This window comes from Halyomorpha halys, unplaced genomic scaffold (genome assembly GCF_000696795.3).
Source record: "Halyomorpha halys isolate HHAL.00 unplaced genomic scaffold, Hhal_1.1 Scaffold94.1, whole genome shotgun sequence".
NCBI classification, from domain to species: Eukaryota; Metazoa; Arthropoda; class Insecta; order Hemiptera; family Pentatomidae; genus Halyomorpha; species Halyomorpha halys.
In genome coordinates this window covers 199,806-220,003 of record NW_027114465.1, presented here as the reverse complement: position 1 = coordinate 220,003, position 20,198 = coordinate 199,806, and the positions used below count along the sequence as shown (strand labels likewise).

Genomic DNA, 20,198 nt, shown 5'->3' with positions numbered 1-20,198 from the left:
GTTGATATTGTGGCACACTGTCTCTTGGTTGATATTGTGTCGCACTGTCTCTTGGTTGATATTGTGGCTCACTGTCTCTTGGTTGATATTGTGGCTCACTGTCTCTTGGTTGATATTGTGGCTCACTGTCTCTTGGTTGATATTGTGGCGTACTGTCTCTTGGCGAGTTGTCGTTGTGATACACGAACTCACCTCTTTCATCTCTATTGGAAACGACTGTCCACTGTGCTCCATCAGTGACCGTTCTAGGAGTCGCTGGTTCTGAAGGTGCAGGGGTATTTTGGCGATACAAATATGTATCTAGTTTATTTATTTCATTAATGATTTTCTGGTCAGTATTGGAATTGACTTGAGTTTGCTTTATGGACGAATCTCGTGTATCGCTGGATGCCTCTCTGACTGTAGTGTACCTCTCCACAACTTTTTCATTTACAGACGGTGTTTCAGTTACTGATTTAGGTTTGTTTCTTTCGTAAGTGGATGAGTCAATTTTTTCATTTGTGATGTACTCGTTGAAGTCTGAAGTTTCGTTTTGTTTTTGAGTTCGTAAAATTTCTTCCTCACGAACATTCTTAGTTTTCTCAACGTTTTGTTCATTTTTTGTTGAACTATCTCTCACTACTGTCTCAACAGTGTTTGAACGAGAATCTACAACTGGTCTATAACGGTTTTCGTTTTCGATAACATAAGTATCATTTCCATCATTTTGGACTGTTGTGGAATAATTAGTTGAGTAATGCTGAACAGTATTGTACGATTCATTCGTTCGCTTGTTTTGATAATGTTTCGAATCATGAGAATCCCGTGTTGTTTCGTTAATATCTTGCGTGTCTATGTATGATTGCTGTTGTGGTTGTTGATACCTTGAATTATCAATTTCATCATGGACGACTGTCGATGTTTGACGATTTGATTCATGTATATTTGTTTGATCTGATCGAAGATTTGATGGAAAATTTGTAAAATCGTCGCCAGATGTAATAGCTTTGACATCGGTGTCAATTAAACGCTTTTCTCCTCCTATGATTTGATATTTGGAAGTTACCGACGAACTGATTACTTTCCTTGAAGAAGAAGTGGTTGATGATATTTTCGTTGAAGAAGATGAAGATTGTGATGTTTTCTCTTCATGATATGATTGAGAGTTTTGAGATTCTGATGTTTCTTTACGAGAATTTTTGTCATCAGATTCAGTGACTGATGCAAATTTTTGACTTTGTTGAGTACTTTCAGATTTGACAGACATGTTATCGTCTGATTTAGATGTCTTTTCATGAATATTTTGGGCAGAGAGTGCCATTCGCGTCTCAGCATTGCCTTCGACGACGACTCCTTCACCTCTTCGAGATTCTTCACTCCTCTCTATTGCCGTTCCATCTTGGTTGCCAGTAGTATAACCTCTTTCTTCTACCGATTGCCAATAGCCATTGTTGGCTCTTCGGCTGAAGTCCCGGGTAGGGGATTCGGAATCCCTTATTTCCTTGCTTTTCATGGTCAAAAAGCCCTGATCGCCAATTGATTCAGTGTGGGTAGTTGTTGCATGCTTCCTACCAGTAATTTCACTAACAACCTCGCCTGTTGTGTAGAAATCCCTCAACCTTTGTTCTCTCAATCTGTACATCCTTGCTCTGATTTCTTTCTTCCTTCCCAAGTCTTCTGTTTCAGCCCACTGAAAGGAGAAATTGAAAATTTGGTCAGTAAATAATTAATATTTATCATAATTATTTAATAATAATTTTTTCATTCAGTTAATAAATAATTTTTTCAACTAACTTGTTTTTGGAAAAGATTTTGCTAATATAATTTTTATGCTTAAGTAAAGTTTATAAGCGATATATCAGAAATTTGAATTTAAACCTACCATTCTCCTCAATACATCCTCATCCTGGATGAGAGTGAGGTCGGCGGAGACCTCGGCCGCCATTTTCAGTTTTCTGTAAAGAATATATTCACCAATTAGTTGAATAAAAACAAAGTGTGAACAAATAACTTAGAGAAAACATTTTTACAAAATATTTTATTAAGAAATTAGCAATGCTTGTGCGATTCGAATGTCTTAATACCAAAACTGGTAAAACTTACTAAATTAATTGGTAATTTCTTAATTTAGACTAAACTGACAAGAGATGTCATCATATTCATCTTTCAGTCAATCTAACTTTATCAGCTTTTTTAAGGTCAAAGTTTGGCGATCGGTAAAAAATAAAGTTAGAAAAAAAATATTGTCCTGCCTAAATATTTTTTTTCAAAAATTAAATCACTAAATAACAGAAATTCGAAAATATATTTTAAATCAAACATTAACAAAATAATTTAGATTCATAGAAAAAAAAATATGAAGAACGATATTATTATTAAATCTCCTGATTGATTATGCTATTTCTTACCAGACATTTAAAAAACTAATGTAAGAATTCATTCATACAATGAATTACTACTTTGACTTGATGAAAAGAAAGTTTTAACAAACATTAAAAAAAAAAAAATGAAATTTCAACGCAAATTGAAAATTAATGAATGAATACTGAAACCAAAATTTTTAAATGTCTTCACCATTATTTTACATTTAAATTAATCAATTGGAGAAAAAATTGTGTAATTTTAATAACAGCTGTTATAATTGCAGATGTATCTAATAAAGAGGTTGGTGTTGGAAATAATCGCAATTCGAAATATGATTAATATTACGGCCAACCAATGTGAAGTTAGCATTTTCGACTTGGCACATATTTGTTATGTAAATTGCGATCCCCATAAAATTCCAATATTTGCTTATTCGTGTACATTATTGGCTAGATAAAGCCAGCCTTGAGCACAAAATAAACCAGAAATATATTCTTTTGAGTATTAAAAAATAATAAGTTAATTTGCAATTTTTATTCAAAATGACTATCTTTTTGAGCCAGGTTGTCCGCGTCAGAAGAAGTTATTCCGAAATAACCGATTACAAATATCGATTTAACAGTTTTTTTCCTCACCGCTTGTTCTGATTAGGACAATAAGTTAATAATGAAGCTTATTAGGGCCAAGGTGAACCTAAAATGTCCTAGCGAATGAGATTTTATGAAGATACAGATTAATCTATTGTTAAGATAGAATGAATTGTTGGGTAACACCTCCTAGCCTATTCATGGCGACTGTAATATAGTTTCTTTGATAAACTTAATAATAATAATAGATAACAAGATGTAAAAGATAATTAGTTAGAATATAATATAATTTGGTTCTTAGGAAGGCTTCTTTATTTCTGCTTTAATGTCTTTATTATCGATTTAATTAAATTTTTATATTATTTTATTTTTAACCAATGAATATAAATTTATGAAAAGATGGTAAAATCAAGCGTAAAATGTTTTATGCCTTAAATTGAATTAAAGATTAATTTTTTTTATAATACCTGATTGAAGAAAAAAATATTTTGATAAAATATATTATTAAATAATGCATATTTTAGGAATCTGTTATTTATATTTTATTTAACATAATTATATAACTATTAATCGAATACAGTTTCGAATTAAAAGTCTTGAATATTTTGGTTTGGGTGTGTTTTCTCCAATTGAAGAAATCCTGTTTACTCGAATAGTTTCATATATTTTAAATCGAAGTTTTTTCATGTTGAATATCAACTTTAGAAAAGATTTGAGAACTTAGAGAATTAAAATATAAAACATTTTTTAAAAAACATGTAAACAATTATCGGTTCTTACAATATAACAAGACAAACGAAACTGCTTAAATCTCTAAAGATAGATTCTGATTTACTATAAGTTTCGTAACGCAGTGGATAGAAATTTTGTTGTATACAAATTTTTCTCAAATGTTTTAGTATTCTAACGCAACTTCAGAGTAATTGATACTTATTCTACAAGTTTTATCAAACAAATGTACAGTATTTTAGGAAAACAAAAAGTCCTTAGAAATATTGGACAGCTGACCTAATTCAATATTTTTTTAAAATAATATTTTTGGACACCCTTAAACTTTTAAATCAGGTGAGTAATTTAATTTTTTTTTCCAACTGATTTTTGTCGTTGTTTTATTGAATTTTGGATATTTAGGGATGAGCATTCAAATATAATAAACAAGGATGAAGCTGGTTCATTGAACGATCTCATTGCCTTATCTTATCTTTATGTCGTATCTTACGTTTTTCTGAGGGAGAATGTAACCTCTTACTAATGAGGTAGTAGTATAAGTCAGATACAATCTATCTATCATTGTATGACACATATTCTATATATTATATGCATGAAATTTATCAATATTAATGAGAATTAATTACTATAAAATTTAAGGAAGTTCAGCGCATTATTTCATCAGTTTTCAAAGCATAATTAGAAAGAATGTTTTTAGTTCATACCTATCTGTCTATCTATCTATCTATTTATCTTTATATATATGCATTTTTGTCGTAAAATATTTAATAAAAATTCTTGAATATAATAATAATTACCCGGCAAAAATTGATAAAATAATACTTTCATGCTTAGCTTTAAATTTTATTATTAATTTATTCACTTAAAACGTAACTTCATACGTTATAACTGAAACTTTCGAGAACGAGATGTGATAGAATCAGGCACTTAAAACAACTTTAGTTTGTTTGAAAATAATTTTCAAACACTTTAATATTTATTTTCATGATTTTTTTTTTCTAAACAGTACTAATATTTATCAACCGAACCTAAGATTATAAATTTGTTTAAAACAATTTAAAAAACGTTAATCACTTTTAACAATGTTTATTTTAATTATTTTGTTTACAATACATAACAAAAGTACATCTGTTACAGGGAAAAAAATAATTTAAGTCAAAATAAACTTTATAACATTATATGTCGTCTCTTGAGCGTTAATACCTTATAAATATTTTAATACTTAAGAAAATGATAAAAAATTCACGGATCATTCTGGAGAAATCTCGTCCCAATCATCGTATTGAAGAATACCCAAATAATGTTTCTTATTTCCGAGAATCCTTTGGAAATGTCTCTAGAATCGAGTATTAATTTTTAAATTACACAAAGTTTTTTTCCTGAGTAACTAGGTGTCAGTAAAAGATATGAGGCTTAAGGGACGAATTTTATTAGTGTCATTATGAAAGTATCTGGTTTTAGGTTACTCTAGTGAAAAATAATAAGTGAAAGTAATAAAGTTTCAATTAAAGTACCTATTGTAGATTAACTCTGAACCAAAATTAATCATTATTAAATAGATTTTTTAAAATTAATAAAAATATCCATTAATACATTCAGACAATAAGTTTTAAATTTTTAGACTTATTATAAACCACCTTCTTAAAATTTATTACAAAAAAAGTAATTTGTAAGCCTACCTTCATGTTCCCTGAACATAACAAAATTTATGAACGTTTAGTTAATACAGTATTGATTTATTAACATTCATCAAATAAAATAGAAATCAATTCTACTCATGCGATATAAAAAAAATTTAAATAAATAAAAATTGTTTAAAAATCGAGTTATCTTTTTAAATAAAACAGTCAGCCCTTTATTAAAAAACCATAGAGCGCCTTTAACGATGTGAAAGTAGCGTAAGCCTGCAAAACTGATATGCGTGTTTAGTATTTTTCTGTTCGCAGGCAGTTTCATGTTCTTTCTTATAGTTCTAACGACAGTGAGACTAATTATTATTTTAAAATAAATTTCTTCTTTTCTTTTTCTTTCATCTTTATTATTGAATTTTTAAAAGCCATCGCCTTCTTTATAAATTATAACTCCTCTTTGATTTTTTTTTTATTGATTTTTTTTATTATAATATTTTTTTTATTGTTTTTTTTTTATTTTTTACTTTTATCATGCCATAGGCGTTGATGACCAGAGAGTTTTACGCCTTTAAGCAACAATCAACAACAACAACAACAACAATAGATAAAAACAAAAATTAAATAATTTTACGAGTAACAAAATGAGTAAAAAGGAAAAATAGAAATATCCCATTCGAATGGGGAATCCGAAACCGCCCGATCGTTCCCGATTGCTTTACGGCTTTGTTATCTTTTGTTAACCTGTAGTATTCCAGACCGATTATAAAACTTGTATTCAATATTTCCACACCATGAAACCCTAAAGTACGATTTTTTACGACAAAATCAATGTTTCGTTCATTATTTTCGTCTTCTCTGGTTTTCAATAGACTTACGGATTTTTTTTTAAATCACCAAAAATGTGATAAGATGGACTCACCAATCTTCACAAAACTTGGGGACTTAGGTTGAGTGAGTGACACTGGACCATATTTTTTAATAAATATAAGCTCACGTAAGAGCTTTTGATTTAGAAGTAAAACAAAGTCTATCGGAAAAAATGCGAAGAATAAATTGAATTGAATATATTGTTTACTTTTTTTATTTCTAAAGAATTTCAACAATATTAAATTTTTTCGTATTGATATTTCATCCAGAAAAAAGGCAAATTTATTACACTTTTTCTGTTTTATATTTTAAAATATTTAGGGTTCCTTGTTAAACTGATTTTAATCAATAGTATCTAAATTTTAATTGGGAAACATTGTTTTATTTAATATTACAATATATTGTAATGCACATTATTTACCATATACACATATAGTTTCTAAGGAACGATTAAATCCGTTTTCATCTGTTTTCTAAAGAAAAATACGACCTTAGAGATATTCGTTCACAGCTCACGCTTTTTGTTTTTCATTCGATTCCTAGAAATGTGTTATGAAATTTGGAAAAACAGAAATACAGACAAAAAATTAAGTAGAAAAAAAAAGAAACCGGATTTGTTTGTTATAGATTAATTTTTTCCCCCTTCTGACGATACTGGTTTAAACTCCTTAAATGTCGATAGGAAACTGTTTTGAAGATGATTCTACTCGAAAGACGACATTTGCTTCCTACGCTCATCCCACGTTTGCACCTCCGCTGGCGCTTTTCCGCCATCTTGTTTTCAATAGACTAATAAACATTTATACCTGGTTACTCATATGTTATCGTTAAAGCCATGTGTAGCCAAGTGTTTTTTAAAATAAAAATATGATTTGTCATGACCCATATCCAACACGTAGAAAAGATTAAAAAAAAAAAATGAAAAAATCATATCTGATTAATGATTTGTATTTTACAAACAATCATACACCAATCTAATTAAAAATAAAGCCTAATTATATATACATTTTTATATGAACTCCACAAAGCAAATTAAAAATATTTTTTCTTATTAATTTTAACGTACTCCAGCATTGATCGAATTAACAATTATTAAAAAAATTATAAATCGAATAATTATTATGTTACAAAAATAACTTATAATTTTTGTTAAAATTTATTCTCTATTCAAGATAGTTATTATATATTACCTAATGATTATGCATGTTACCTAATGTTATTTCAATCGTTAATATTGAATTGGGAATGATGTATTATAATTACAATTGATGTATTTATTCTTAATACTTATTTAGATCATTTCGAGCAATATATTAGTAAAGTCGTTGTGCTTTAAAAATGTTTAAATATTTAATTTCATAATCGGTATATTAAATTGTTTTTGTTTGTTCTTTAATAGTGGAAAACAAATAAATAAGTTTTACGAAATTTTTTATTGATGAAATATTTAGTCATAATTCACAAATGAACAAATTAAAATCTTCTATATACTATTTTCGAAATAAAGAATAACTTAAAAATAAATTAGATAAATGATAACAAATTTAATTGTCTTTCCCAAATGGAAGGTCCCCCAGATAAATTTCCTATTTCAAAATTAATCTAAACCATTTGTCGGTTAAAGAAGCTTCTAAGCTGTTTTTAGCAATGACGACAGTATTAAACAAATCCTATAGTTTCTGACCTGAAAATATGTTAATTTGATCAAAGGTAAGTCCGTTTTTTTATTTTTTCTGAAATACTAGTTAGAACAGTTTTGGAGGAATCCTTCAAAATAACGAATAAAGGCAATTTATAAAGTTATTCGAAATGAAATTTGCTCACGTTTTAGTTTTTGAATATGTTTCAATAAACATATACGTTATAAATGAATATGTAGGTTAATCCTATCGTTATTTTTTATTTGGTTCAAGATTCAATTTACAAAAAAAAGTCAAATGACATATTTAAAAAAACATATCTTTCCATACAACCATATTTTTAAAAGTTTTTAAGAAATACTTTTTTTTTTTTCCTCTCTTAAAAGTATTGTAAAGTTTTTGGTGAAATTTGGTTCAGTCGTTTTAATTATGGAGGTATCGAAAGTTTTTTTACCAGAAATATAAATAAGCTAATATGTTTACTTTAAAATTTATAGTAAAAGGTATCTTATACTTTTTCAGCAGAATTTTATGAGTATAATTCAAAACATTAAACCAATGTTCCTCGGAAGGAATTTGTATTTGAAGATAAACTTAGGTAACTTGGACAAATGTATCATGTACTTAACAATAACACTGGCTATACATATAATATAAATGAAAATTGAGACAAATAATTGAATCTACTTCTTTTTTTTATGAAGGAAATTAAAAGATAAAATACGTCATCAGATTTAAAATTTTCATTCGTATTTTACGTTTTAGGGATCAAGGAATATATTTGGTCAGTGCCAGTAGTAAATTTTGTGATTGATCGAATCATTAATCCGATAAATAATAGAGAGAATTAAAGAGATAAATAATACAGTAATAGGATATGACAGTTGGAACAGGGTTTGCTCTGACATTTAACAGGCCCAGCGTTCGTATAGTGAGGACCAATTGTCTTCTCGATTTAGCAGAAGTGAGTTACAACATGTCACTCGCCATAAATTTTTGTAATGCTGTCACGAAAAAACTCCTTAAAGAGAATTATCACTTTCATTGTTTCTTTTTTTTAAAGTAATTCCAAACTATGTGCCTGCTTAAAATATTGGTAGTAAACCTCTTGAGGAAAAAGTTCATAATTTATAAATTTATTTTATCATTTGTGATATAAATCAATATGAAATATAAATTATATGATAGAATAATCATAAGGTGCATAGGTGAGATAAACATTGAAGGTGAATCAAAAGGCAGAAATTTCGTTTGGTAAGAATTTGGAAGAATAGTCTAATGTAAAAGAATACGATTATGAAAAATGTCAATTATCAATTATTAATTAACAAAGGGTACAATAAGAATTAAGAGTTAGTTCTTCATTAAAATGTTGATCTGTAACTCTTATTTGACGAGGAAGAAATTAAATGTTAACATAAACTGAATATGTTTCCGATAAACAATTTTAATTTGTTAAAAATTTGGACTCAGAGAATCTTAAAACGTGTACTTCGTTGAAAATTCCGACTCGATTTTTTTTTATAATCGCAATACTTTTCTTTACTAAATTTTTCGTATGTAGGTATCTGAAAGTGAAAATAATGCATTATTTAAAGAATTTCATACTTTGGCTTCATCCTAGTGGTTTAAAAAATAAAGAAGAGTTTCTTTAAATTAGATCAATCCCTATGTTTTTTCTTCAATAAATTTAGAAGGCTTGGAAAATCGGTATGTTCTAATTGTGTTATATCGTTGATTTCTAATACAATAATAAAACATTTCAATAACTATTCGAAGTAATTAATTATTCAAAATAATTATGAACTTATCTCATCGAAATATTTTTTCATCATTTTTTTTCCCCAAAAATAGTAATTAAAAAAATACTATAGGACATTTTAAATCTACAAAATATTATTATTTTTTATTAAATATTATTATTTTTATTAATTATGTTTTTTCCTCGAAAAGTTCCGAAAGTCAGAAAAAAATATATCGGTATCCTACAAAAGGAGAATTGAGACGACCTGTCACTACAATTATGCGTTAATTTATTATTTTTTTTCTTTTAAGAGATGCACGAGGTATAATGTATGCAACAATCTTCGAAGTGCAATTTCGTCCGAATCAATTACTGTACAGGAAATAGTAATTTCACAGTTTCTGTGTTATCTTTGGCCATACAATGTTATATTCGAATAGATTGAAGTAATTTCCTTAAGTCATTTTAAGCCTAGGCTTTTAAGTAATGTTAATGCGAAGAAAGGTCAAAAGTAGGGTGTGGTTAGCATAGAGGTGCTTAGCAATGGGTGCACTTAGCGGCATAACTTGGATTATTAGCACGTAAATTGAATTTTGTAAATTACTTAAATATAAAACAATAATTTAAACTAAAATTTCACATGATATTCCTTCAGGTAAATTACTTCCTACCTGTGCTACGATCAGCCGGGAACGAAATGTTTCTACATCCACTGCACAAATCAAACTGACACTGGCCGCTCCATGATCGTTTTCTTTATCTGTTAACACCACTTTTTCCCAAGAGAATGTTTATTTTCGTCCGAGATAAATGTTGGACCGGTCCGAATGAGAGATTAAGATAAGAATGATAAAGATAAGAATTTTTCGGTTAGCCAAAATAGTAATTGTAAAGCCAGGAAGGTTAGATTGTTTCGTTGACCCGTGTAAATAGTGGAGTGGTACGAACAATCACTTGGAACCTGCTTCCAATTTTATGTTTCAAATCATTTCCAACATTTCATCAACTCCCACTCATTTCATATAACTTTAATTTGTCAGCCAGGTTTATTAAATTATTATTATTTATTTATTTATTTAATGATATTTACAACTGTATGTACATTAAAATACATCCAATACATTCGATTAAAGAAATAATTATTTAATTCTTAAAACTTAGGAAGATGTCCTCGAAAAAAGTACTAATCGGTAGATTCTTCACACGTCAGCATCATATCATTGCACTTTTATTTAAATCACATTTAGTAGTTGTATGTTTAGTTAGAACAGTTATAAAATTCAGTATGTAAATTTTTAACTTATTTTTTCAGGGAGAAATTTATTTCTTATTTGGTTTTAGGAATATAGCCGGGTGGCGGTCAATAATGGTAAAAAATAGTAAAAACAAAAACAAACTATTTAATGGTAACAAACGTTTCGCCTCTCTTTGTACAGTTTTGTTAGGGCTAAATAAAAATAAGTCATAAACAATGTAAGATATAACAGGAATACATTTTAGAAAAGAGAGTAAAAAATTATATACTTCTTTTTTAGAAAGAGAAAGTAAGTTAAAGATAAATCGGAAACTAATTAATAATAGGTACATCTATTATGGAATCAAATATTTCAGGGAGGTTTGATATGCACGTTACAGTGAGAGTTAATTTTTTAAGAAAGATTGCAAAGTAAGTCTACAATGTTCAGTAAAATTCAATCTCGCATACAGTGCAAGTAGGGAAGGTTCGAAGTACTTCACAGTAGCAATGAGAGTCCTTTTTTCTCAATATTACACATTTATTATTTTGTTTTGGTCACAACTTGCTACGTCTGCTAGCTTATTTGTTATTGTAGAATTTTATTATATCAGGATTAACAATTATTATTTGACTTAAAAAAACCTCCCTTGATAAAATGAAATATCTCTACATTCGCTCAGAAGAGATAAACAAACCCCCAAAGGTTAGGCCAAAATTCTCATTGATGAGATACAAAAGTGAAAGCGTGTTTTTCGATTTGTCTATTCAACTTACTCTAAGCTGCTCAGTGTAAGTCGACCATGACTAGTTGAAACAACAACTATCTCTGTAATGTCCATATCAAACATCGCGTAAACCTCCGAAACTGAGATTTAGTGGTTATTAAACTTATTTAAAATGTATCTCTACTATCCTTCTGAGAAAATAAAATAAGAAGGCAAAGACAGTTGATATTAAAATGTATTATCTACTTATTTAATCATATTGATTTCTATAGGATAGGGACATATGTGTAAGGAATTCACAAATGTCTATGTAAAGGAGCTATAAGTGTTTTTAAATGAATTTGGATAAGAAGCTCTTCTACATAGACAAGATAATTACGAATGTGCTGACGGAAGGTGAAATCGTACGAGGGCTCTAAGTGGTTCTGACGCAACATCTTGCAGAAGGAGCCTGATTGGAGTCAAGTGAATTCTGAACCTTTCCATCGGGGTGCAACGCTAACAATCATTTGCCATGTCATCGTCCATCTGTGGCTCACTCTATTTCTTATAGTCTGTCTCTTCTGTTCAGTCTCTTAAGGAAGAATTAGAATTATTATGAGGAATAATCTGGTTCCATTTAATGATCTTAAATTTCGTAATTTTGTTTCCTCTGATGTATAGATGGAATCTAAAAATGCACAGCAGATCTGAATATAGCAAACAGGAAAACAGTAGCCCAAGATATACAGAAGTGGAGAAGGCTCATCGTAGCGGCCAAAGACCTGGAGAACGTACCAAAAAAAAGTATGCGTGAGACTCTCGCGCGTCACAAGTGAAACTTCTTAGGTTTTACCATTTGTTATTGCAGAATTTTATTATATCAGGATTAACAAATAGTATTGTACTTAAAAAAACCTCTCTTGATTAAATGAAATATCTCTTTTATTCTATTTTATTTAATATTTTATACCATTTATTGAGAGGGAGAAACGCTCCTCACTTTTCGTCTCATTTGCTCTACCGCGTCTAAAAAAAGTTTCACTTCAAAATTCCACATTAATAAAATAGAATAAAACCACGGACATTAATCCATGTTTTTGTGGGGACTACCACACAAAAGAAATATATACACGATTGAATTATAGCATTTGTTCTTTTCTAAATTAAGACTGGGAATACTCCTAATTACTCTATTTTTAAATCTGACCCTGATAAATTTCTGGTTGACCGTTTAGTGAGAGAAATCTAATCTCCTCTCACTAAACGGTCAACCAGATATAAGTCAAATATCGCTATAAAAAAATACTGTTAACAAATGTATATACAGTTCAATGGTATACTGAAGCAGTCAAAACTTCTAATATCATTTGTGCGCATTTATGATTAATTTGAATAAAAAAAACTGATTTGAATAATATGAAAAAAATTGTTTTTTTTATTTTAAAGATATCGGAACTAATGGTTCTTCTCAAATTGAATAAAAATGTAAAATGCTCAAACTATGTGTGCTCTAAAATATGAATAGTGTTTCTGAGAGATAGCATAGTAAGTTTCGAGAGCATATTTAATAAATATATGTTATAATAATTAATTTAATTAACATACGATATTAATTTATGTTATGAGGTATATAATTAAATTTATAATTAATTCGAGTGAAGATCAGAAGGACTGCAACTGTGAGTAATAGAGTACTGAATACAAAATTGAATAATATTTTACGTTATCTTGAATTCAGATCCAATGTTTATTTTATTGTTACTTAAATATATTAATAAAATAGTTTATATATATTATCTCATATGTATATGCTTTATAGTTTTCCATTTATTTTTTTTCCCTTGTATTTGAAATGTCTTCTTTGCAAAAAATTTGTGAACCTGAAAGTTTTTAGGAACGTTGAATTGGATTTATGGCAGCAACTGATGGGTCAAATGATCATTTTCTATTATTAATTATTGATGTAATTAATTTAATTAAGTCTTCTTTTCATAGCGTAAAAAATATTAAATCACGTTAAAATACTATCAAATAAAAAGTAGCAAACTTTTTATTGCACCGACAATTTATTATAAGTTGAACATTATGAGTATTGTTTAAAAATCACATTTTTAAACCATGATTTTTTAATTAATATAATGAAAATTAATACTTGTTAGTTTAAATTAATTAATTAAAATGTTAAACAACTATCTCGTTTATTCTTTAATTTCTAATAATAGTTTGTAACATAGTGAAAACATCTCTAACCACTGATAATCCAAGCTGTTGTTAACCGAATGAACGTGACGTTACATGTCTGAATCTATTTTAATTTATACATCGTGATTAAACGTGTTGTCAGTCAAAGTAACTGTAATGTATGAAAACAATACATAAAAACGAAACATATGCAGTTTCCCGAAAATTTGAGGCCAAGGTTTGGATCCTTGTTTGGAAATGAAGATGGAAAAGGTGAAAGGCTGAAAGGAACCGAAAAGAGCCGACAGATTGGCACTCAAAGGTTTCGAAATACATTAAGAATGGATATAATATATGTTATTATGTAACATATAATACATGCTTACTGTATGCTAATGAATATAAACCCAATTGAGCCTACTAGCATTGCCCTAGATAGGAGATCAAAGGCCAGGAAGTGAGCCTCCAATACTGGTGTTCTATTTAAAAGCAGAATTGTAAACAGATTATTATCGTTATCAATAAGATAAAGAAATATTTTAAAATATTTTGTAAATTTAAAGATTTTAGGAAAAAGAATTAAATGTAATATATTAAATTTTCCAACGAATACTTAAATACTTAAGCCGTATTTTGGAAGTGGGGTAAGTCCATTTAAAAAAAATCGAGTTAACTACCTTACATACCTAGTTACATGATATTTTTATTCTAAAATAAATGTTACAAATAAAATGCAACGTAACATTTGTTGGTTAATAAATCTAAAAAAAAATTGTTTCATTATTAAATAATACAAAATTAAATAGGATGTTATTTTAGAACCCTTCCGCATATAAATACTGGAGAAAACTGACTAATAATTAATAAAACAATATTATTTTTTAAGAAAAATTACCTAACAAGTAATAAAAGTTTTATGGATTTTATAGCATAAATGAAAATACATTAATTTTGATTGCAATGGAAATTCACTTTTCCTATATACTTGTGCTTTCAAAAGAATTAAAAACTTCATTTTGTTAATTTAGAAATTGGCTTAAGTAAATTCAAATATATTATCTGTAACCCTAATTTTTAAATTTAATCCAACCCAAACCCTTCAATATCTCGATTCCAACATAAATGAATTTAGGCCACACTCAAAATAAACTTGAGATGTTACGTATTTTTCCTGTATTTATGCTATTTTGTTTTTTTATTTTGTTACGATGATGCCTGAATAGATATAATGTTATTTGTATTAATTAATAGAAGCTTGGAGATCCAAAAGAGGATAAATTCAACTTGGAATGATTTTTCTTAGAAAACCAAATTATGCTTACATCAGAAAATCATACTTTCTGAAACTCATACTTAAGCCCTCAAAAGGTTCTAAATTCAATCTAATTTTATGTTTAAAGTTTAGTTAGAAATTCTGAAGAGAATGATATTCATGAATGAAGATGCATCATTTGGGATTTCCAGAAATATTTTTAAAATTGGTTTTACTCCATTTTCCATCTCGACGCACCAATTGCAATACTGGGATGATAAAAGCTTTAACAAATTGAAAGCCATGTATTTTTTATGACAAAGAAAATCACCAAAAACTCTCACTCTCTCTCAAAAAAATAAAATAAGATACGGATGGTATATAGTATACCCAGGTACCTAAGAAAACATTAAATTTCAATTGATCGTTGATATGCATCTTTTAAGTTTGTATTAGGTATTTATACTGTGAACAGAATAAAATATAGCATTGACAAGATATTTTTGACGCTTGGTTCTCTAATGTGGAGTAGCTGTGTGGTTTAGTGCTAATGGATCCTTCAGTAGGAGGAAAAGTAGGCAGGTTAATTACCAACTGTGATTCTGGAGTCTGAAGGCTTAGAATCTTCCCATACTCATGTTATTATACCTTCTGTATAATAAGATTTTGCCTAGAGTCATTTTAAAGGTGTACAACGTATTTACTAGAAGCGTTCAGGTCACTAAGATTATTTTACCTCCTACCTCGCCATTTCTGTCAATTAAGCTGGTTATTAAACAGGTTACGAAACTTTTTTGACCAGAGTGGGAGGGTCGAGTTAACATTTTGTTGGGCCACTACGAAATAAAATTCAACCAACTATGATCCGATACGAACAGATGTGCTTCAGACTCGAAGTTTCTATGGTGACGTTTGAACTCAGCTACCACGGCCTCATAGAAGCATATTACTGGAATTGTCTTGAACCAATGAAGTATCCTCTGAGATAGAGCATTGAAAAAAAAGGTTATCATAATGGGATTATACTTTTTGTTTCACTTAAGATTCCTTTAGTCCGTGTGTCCGTTCTTGTTTGTGAACTGCCTAGTTCAACAACGAAAGGTTGTAGGTGACTGAAATTACATCAAATGAGGTTTAATTAATAACGGAAGATCTTACTATTGGATTTTTTTAGAGTGTTCCACGACTTTCTACTTCCAAGTTCCGAAATGATTAATTACGTATACTAAGTTGAAATATGGTTGAATACAGTTGAATAATTGAGTTGAATACAGGTGAAATATGGCTAAAAATAAGTGACAATTCATATATATTTTTTCTGAAGATAAACAATAACATATAAAAGCTCTGGGGGAAGGGGGAAGGACCTTAGTAAAAAAACAGTTTGGAAAAATAAAAAATAAAATAAATGAATAGTAACAAATACTGCCAAGGGCTGTACATATGGAAATTAAATTTTAATAATTTTGACTGTGGAAAACAGTAAAATGTAAAATATTAAGTACCAAAATGTGACGTGAATGTTCTATATATGTATGAAATAAAACTATAATAATTTTTTTATTATTATTATATAGTTTTATAGTAAAAAATTGGGTTTAGTGAGGCCTAGAAGATTGTTAACTCAATATTTTTACGTACATTTAATAAGCATGATATGTTATACTAACCTTGGCCCCCTAAGTGCCTGCGCCTAAGATCTAATCAAAATTATAAGTCCAGAATCACAAATGTGCACAGTACTAATAGTAATTGTATAGTATAATATACAAGTGTCTTATAGTGTGTTATTATGAAAATTACTCCCGGACCCAAGCGTGGTTAAAGCTAACAATGATTGTTCCTTGCGTGAGTCAGTAACAATCGAACGCATGATATCTCAGAGCAGCAATCAAGTAGTCAGTTCGCTAATGTGATACAGCTGAGACAATAGTCTTCCTGGTAGTTTGCGAAGGGTATCGTTATTGAAATCACCCAGGGTGTGACTTTAATCCTTGAGTTATAACCCGATGGCCGTTAGTAAATTTTAGACATGATGCTACGGGGCAGTTCTGGCCATGGATTTAATAACTCAAATCAATAGGAAATACGAAAAAATAAAATTCAAATCGTTTTTATTTTTCCTTTGCTGTATTTTGAAAAGTTGGTTTACACCGGACAAATAAAGATCAACTGTCAATTACTTATAGCGTTGTTTCAAAACAAGGTGTAAAAATTAATTTTGGTTTCTTTATCTCTTAGTTGTACTCATAATTAATTTGTTTAATATTATCAGTTTGATTTACATTGACAGTGACTGTTGAGTCTTATTCTGACTGTACCACACATTAAATCTTTCCACTGGCTGCCAGATCTCTCTTGATTAAGCCGCTTGTATTAATAGAGGCAATGAAAAAGGAAATCTATCCCGTTTATATGCACGAAGCAATGCGCAGATTGTGAGACAATTGTGCAATCTGAAATGTAAACACTGACGCGACAAACGACTTTTTCGAATAGCCAAGGAAATAGAATTTCCAGGATGTGGTATTAAGAATATAAATTAGCATAAAAAAGAAAATTATAGGATATTTGAAAATAATTATAAGAAATTATGATGTAGTCTTTAATCAGGCAGAAGAAATCAACTAGAAGGAAATGAGCCATGACTGATACAGGTAGAACTGTATGTTTTTCTTTAGTAATTATTAAAATTTTCAAATATAACGTATTTACAATAACTTGAAATATTTTAAAATATTTTAAGCAGTAACTATTTCATAAGTACCCTCATAACAGAAAAAAAATCGCAACACGATAATTTTGTCTTCAAGAGTCATCGTATATATCGATGGCTTACTTCATAGTAATGCTAATTACATTTCACTAACTTTACAAACAATACAGCTAAGGGTTCTCTCCTAAGGAAAATTAGAACTTTTCAATTATTTTTTCGACTGAATAAATTTGGAATTTATATCTAAATAAAAAAAAAAATGAAAAGTTGTAATTTTCCTAAAAGATAGAACGTTTAATTGTATTTTTCATAAAGGTAGTGGAAATGTATTTAGCACCATTGTGAAGTGCCGTCGATATATTGTGTTAAAAAATTTAAGCCTCATATGTTTCAATGGTATATATCAAAATTATTTCGATTCGGAGTGACACTATAGTTAGGAGTGTTTAAAACAAATAACATTGCTTATTTTGTTTCCAACTTTTGTCTTGAGGATTGGCACAATTTTTTTCAGTGTCCTGGGGACTTCACGATGATCCTCGGAACTCAACAATATCGTCCTGATATATAACATAAAGTGAAATACTTGGAAGTATTAAAGATTGTGGAAAGAGTTTAAGATTATTGGGATTTATACGAAAGAATTGGGTTTGTAATTTTCAATAAAGAAACAGACTAATTCTTAAAAGTATTTTACGTTTCAAGAGACGTAGAATACACATGTTCATGTGTCCATCATCTTCCTCCGAGACTACTGGACTAATTTTTTTTTAAATTGGTACAAACCCCAGGTCATTCCACGATTATCCTTGGAACTAAATAATACCATAGTTTTATTAGAGGTTGTATGCGTCCATGTCTCGGCCCTGGAGTTATAGGAAAAATTATTGAACCAGTATACTGTACTGTTTTACGTTTCAAGATGGTAGGATCCAAAACCCGATATAAAAATACATTTCTTTCATCTTATTAAATAGTAAAATTATAGGAAGAATAGAAATAGTATGTATTCAAAAACTCTGAATTGTATTTTCCATTTTATCCTCGACTATACAAAATGTGACAGTATCAAAGAGGGTTATAATTTCTATTTATAAAACCTTGCGACACCAGCCTATTCAGATGTCTCACTGAAAAGCCGTGTTGTCGCAACCGCGCCCGTTAACCAGAAGACTGATCACGGATCGGACACCCACTTGCTGACCCCTAGGTGTGGGCAGCCTGCGGGTCTCTACCGCATTTAGAAAGTGACGTACGGCACAATGACGTGAGGTTCAGGCGGCAACGGAAACTGATATGGTTACATTTCAGGGTATAGCAGTCACTTGCCCTGGTTTACAAAAAAATATTTGATAACCCAAGAAGGATATGCCATGTAATAGTGTTCTTTCTCGGTAAAAGTAATGATAATGAATGTGACCTAATTAGAGAAACATCAACGTCGAGCTGGATTTCGTCAATTCATCTAAAGCTCTTAGATTTTCGTGATTATTTTTTATATTATCTCATGAGATGGAGACTTCGAAAAAAATAAATAAATAAAAGTTTAGGATAATCGTAAAGTTTTTATCTTTCACTCACCTATTTCAATCGAATATGCTGTAGGGAAGAATTGTGTTAGTAATAAATTACAATACATTAGGTCTCACAAAATGGTTCATGTGTCCGTTCAAAAACGAAAAATTATCGAACCTGAAATAACGTATTTAAGGTAGGTACTATGGGGATATAGGTATATAGCATATTTACCACTTTAGATAATCGATTTTACCCATTTTTACAATTTTCTGCTAAACAGCTCTAATGATTTTGATTGAATTTGTCATAAAATGTGATTTCAGGTCTCAAACTCATTAACTGCTTTATACTAGAGTTCTTCTAACAGATTGGCTTTTACATAAAAAAACCGTTTACTTCTAACTAAAAACTTCATAGAACATCCCCTGAAGTTTTGAATATCTTAAAACTCTGAATTTTTATGCTTCCAATTGTTTATATCTGGCGTTGTCTTGAGTAGAATATAATATCAGTGTCAAATAATCATGGAATGAAATCGCATCTTCCAAAATCTTATATAAGAGTTTTGTAAGCAGATGTCTCAGTTGTAGTATTCACTGGTGAATTCACAGTCTAGAAACAACTTTTGGATAAGCCATAGCGAAGATAAACAAAACATAAATAACCGAAAAGTACTTAACGCCGAATCAGAAACACCCACCGGCTGGAGAAAGGGCAATGAATCAGAAATGCTAAATGTGAGTAAGAGGAAAGGCCAGATCTCAACTCAAGATATGACAGACTCCCACAGCTGTGGACTGTTAATTAATGTTTAATGGCACCGTTTAGAAAAAAATATATTTTTAAAACTATAATAAGCATTGGCATTGTTTTTTCAAAATAAGTATACATGTGGAGTATTCTGCCAAAAGTTAATAAATCCAACTTGCAAAAAGGGGGATAAAATAATGTAATGAAATGAAAAAATAACTTTATTCTGGGACATATGTCCCCTAAGAATAATTACAAGGTTCATACAGTGAGATTTTTATCTGGCGAGCGTTTAC

The 20,198-nt window shown here is 29.4% G+C and overlaps 1 protein-coding gene across 1 annotated transcript in view; it reads right to left on the bottom strand.

Annotated features, from left to right (window-relative positions):
* Positions 1 to 45: 45 nt before the first annotated feature.
* LOC136796833 (serine-rich adhesin for platelets-like) overlaps positions 46 to 20,198 on the bottom strand; it is a gene marked incomplete at its 3' end in the record, with an annotated part of 104,028 nt that continues 83,875 nt past the window's right edge. The window contains 2 exon segments of the mRNA XM_067051662.1: positions 46 to 1,669; positions 1,862 to 1,934. Of these exon segments, the coding sequence (XP_066907763.1) occupies positions 46 to 1,669; positions 1,862 to 1,934 (1,697 nt within the window).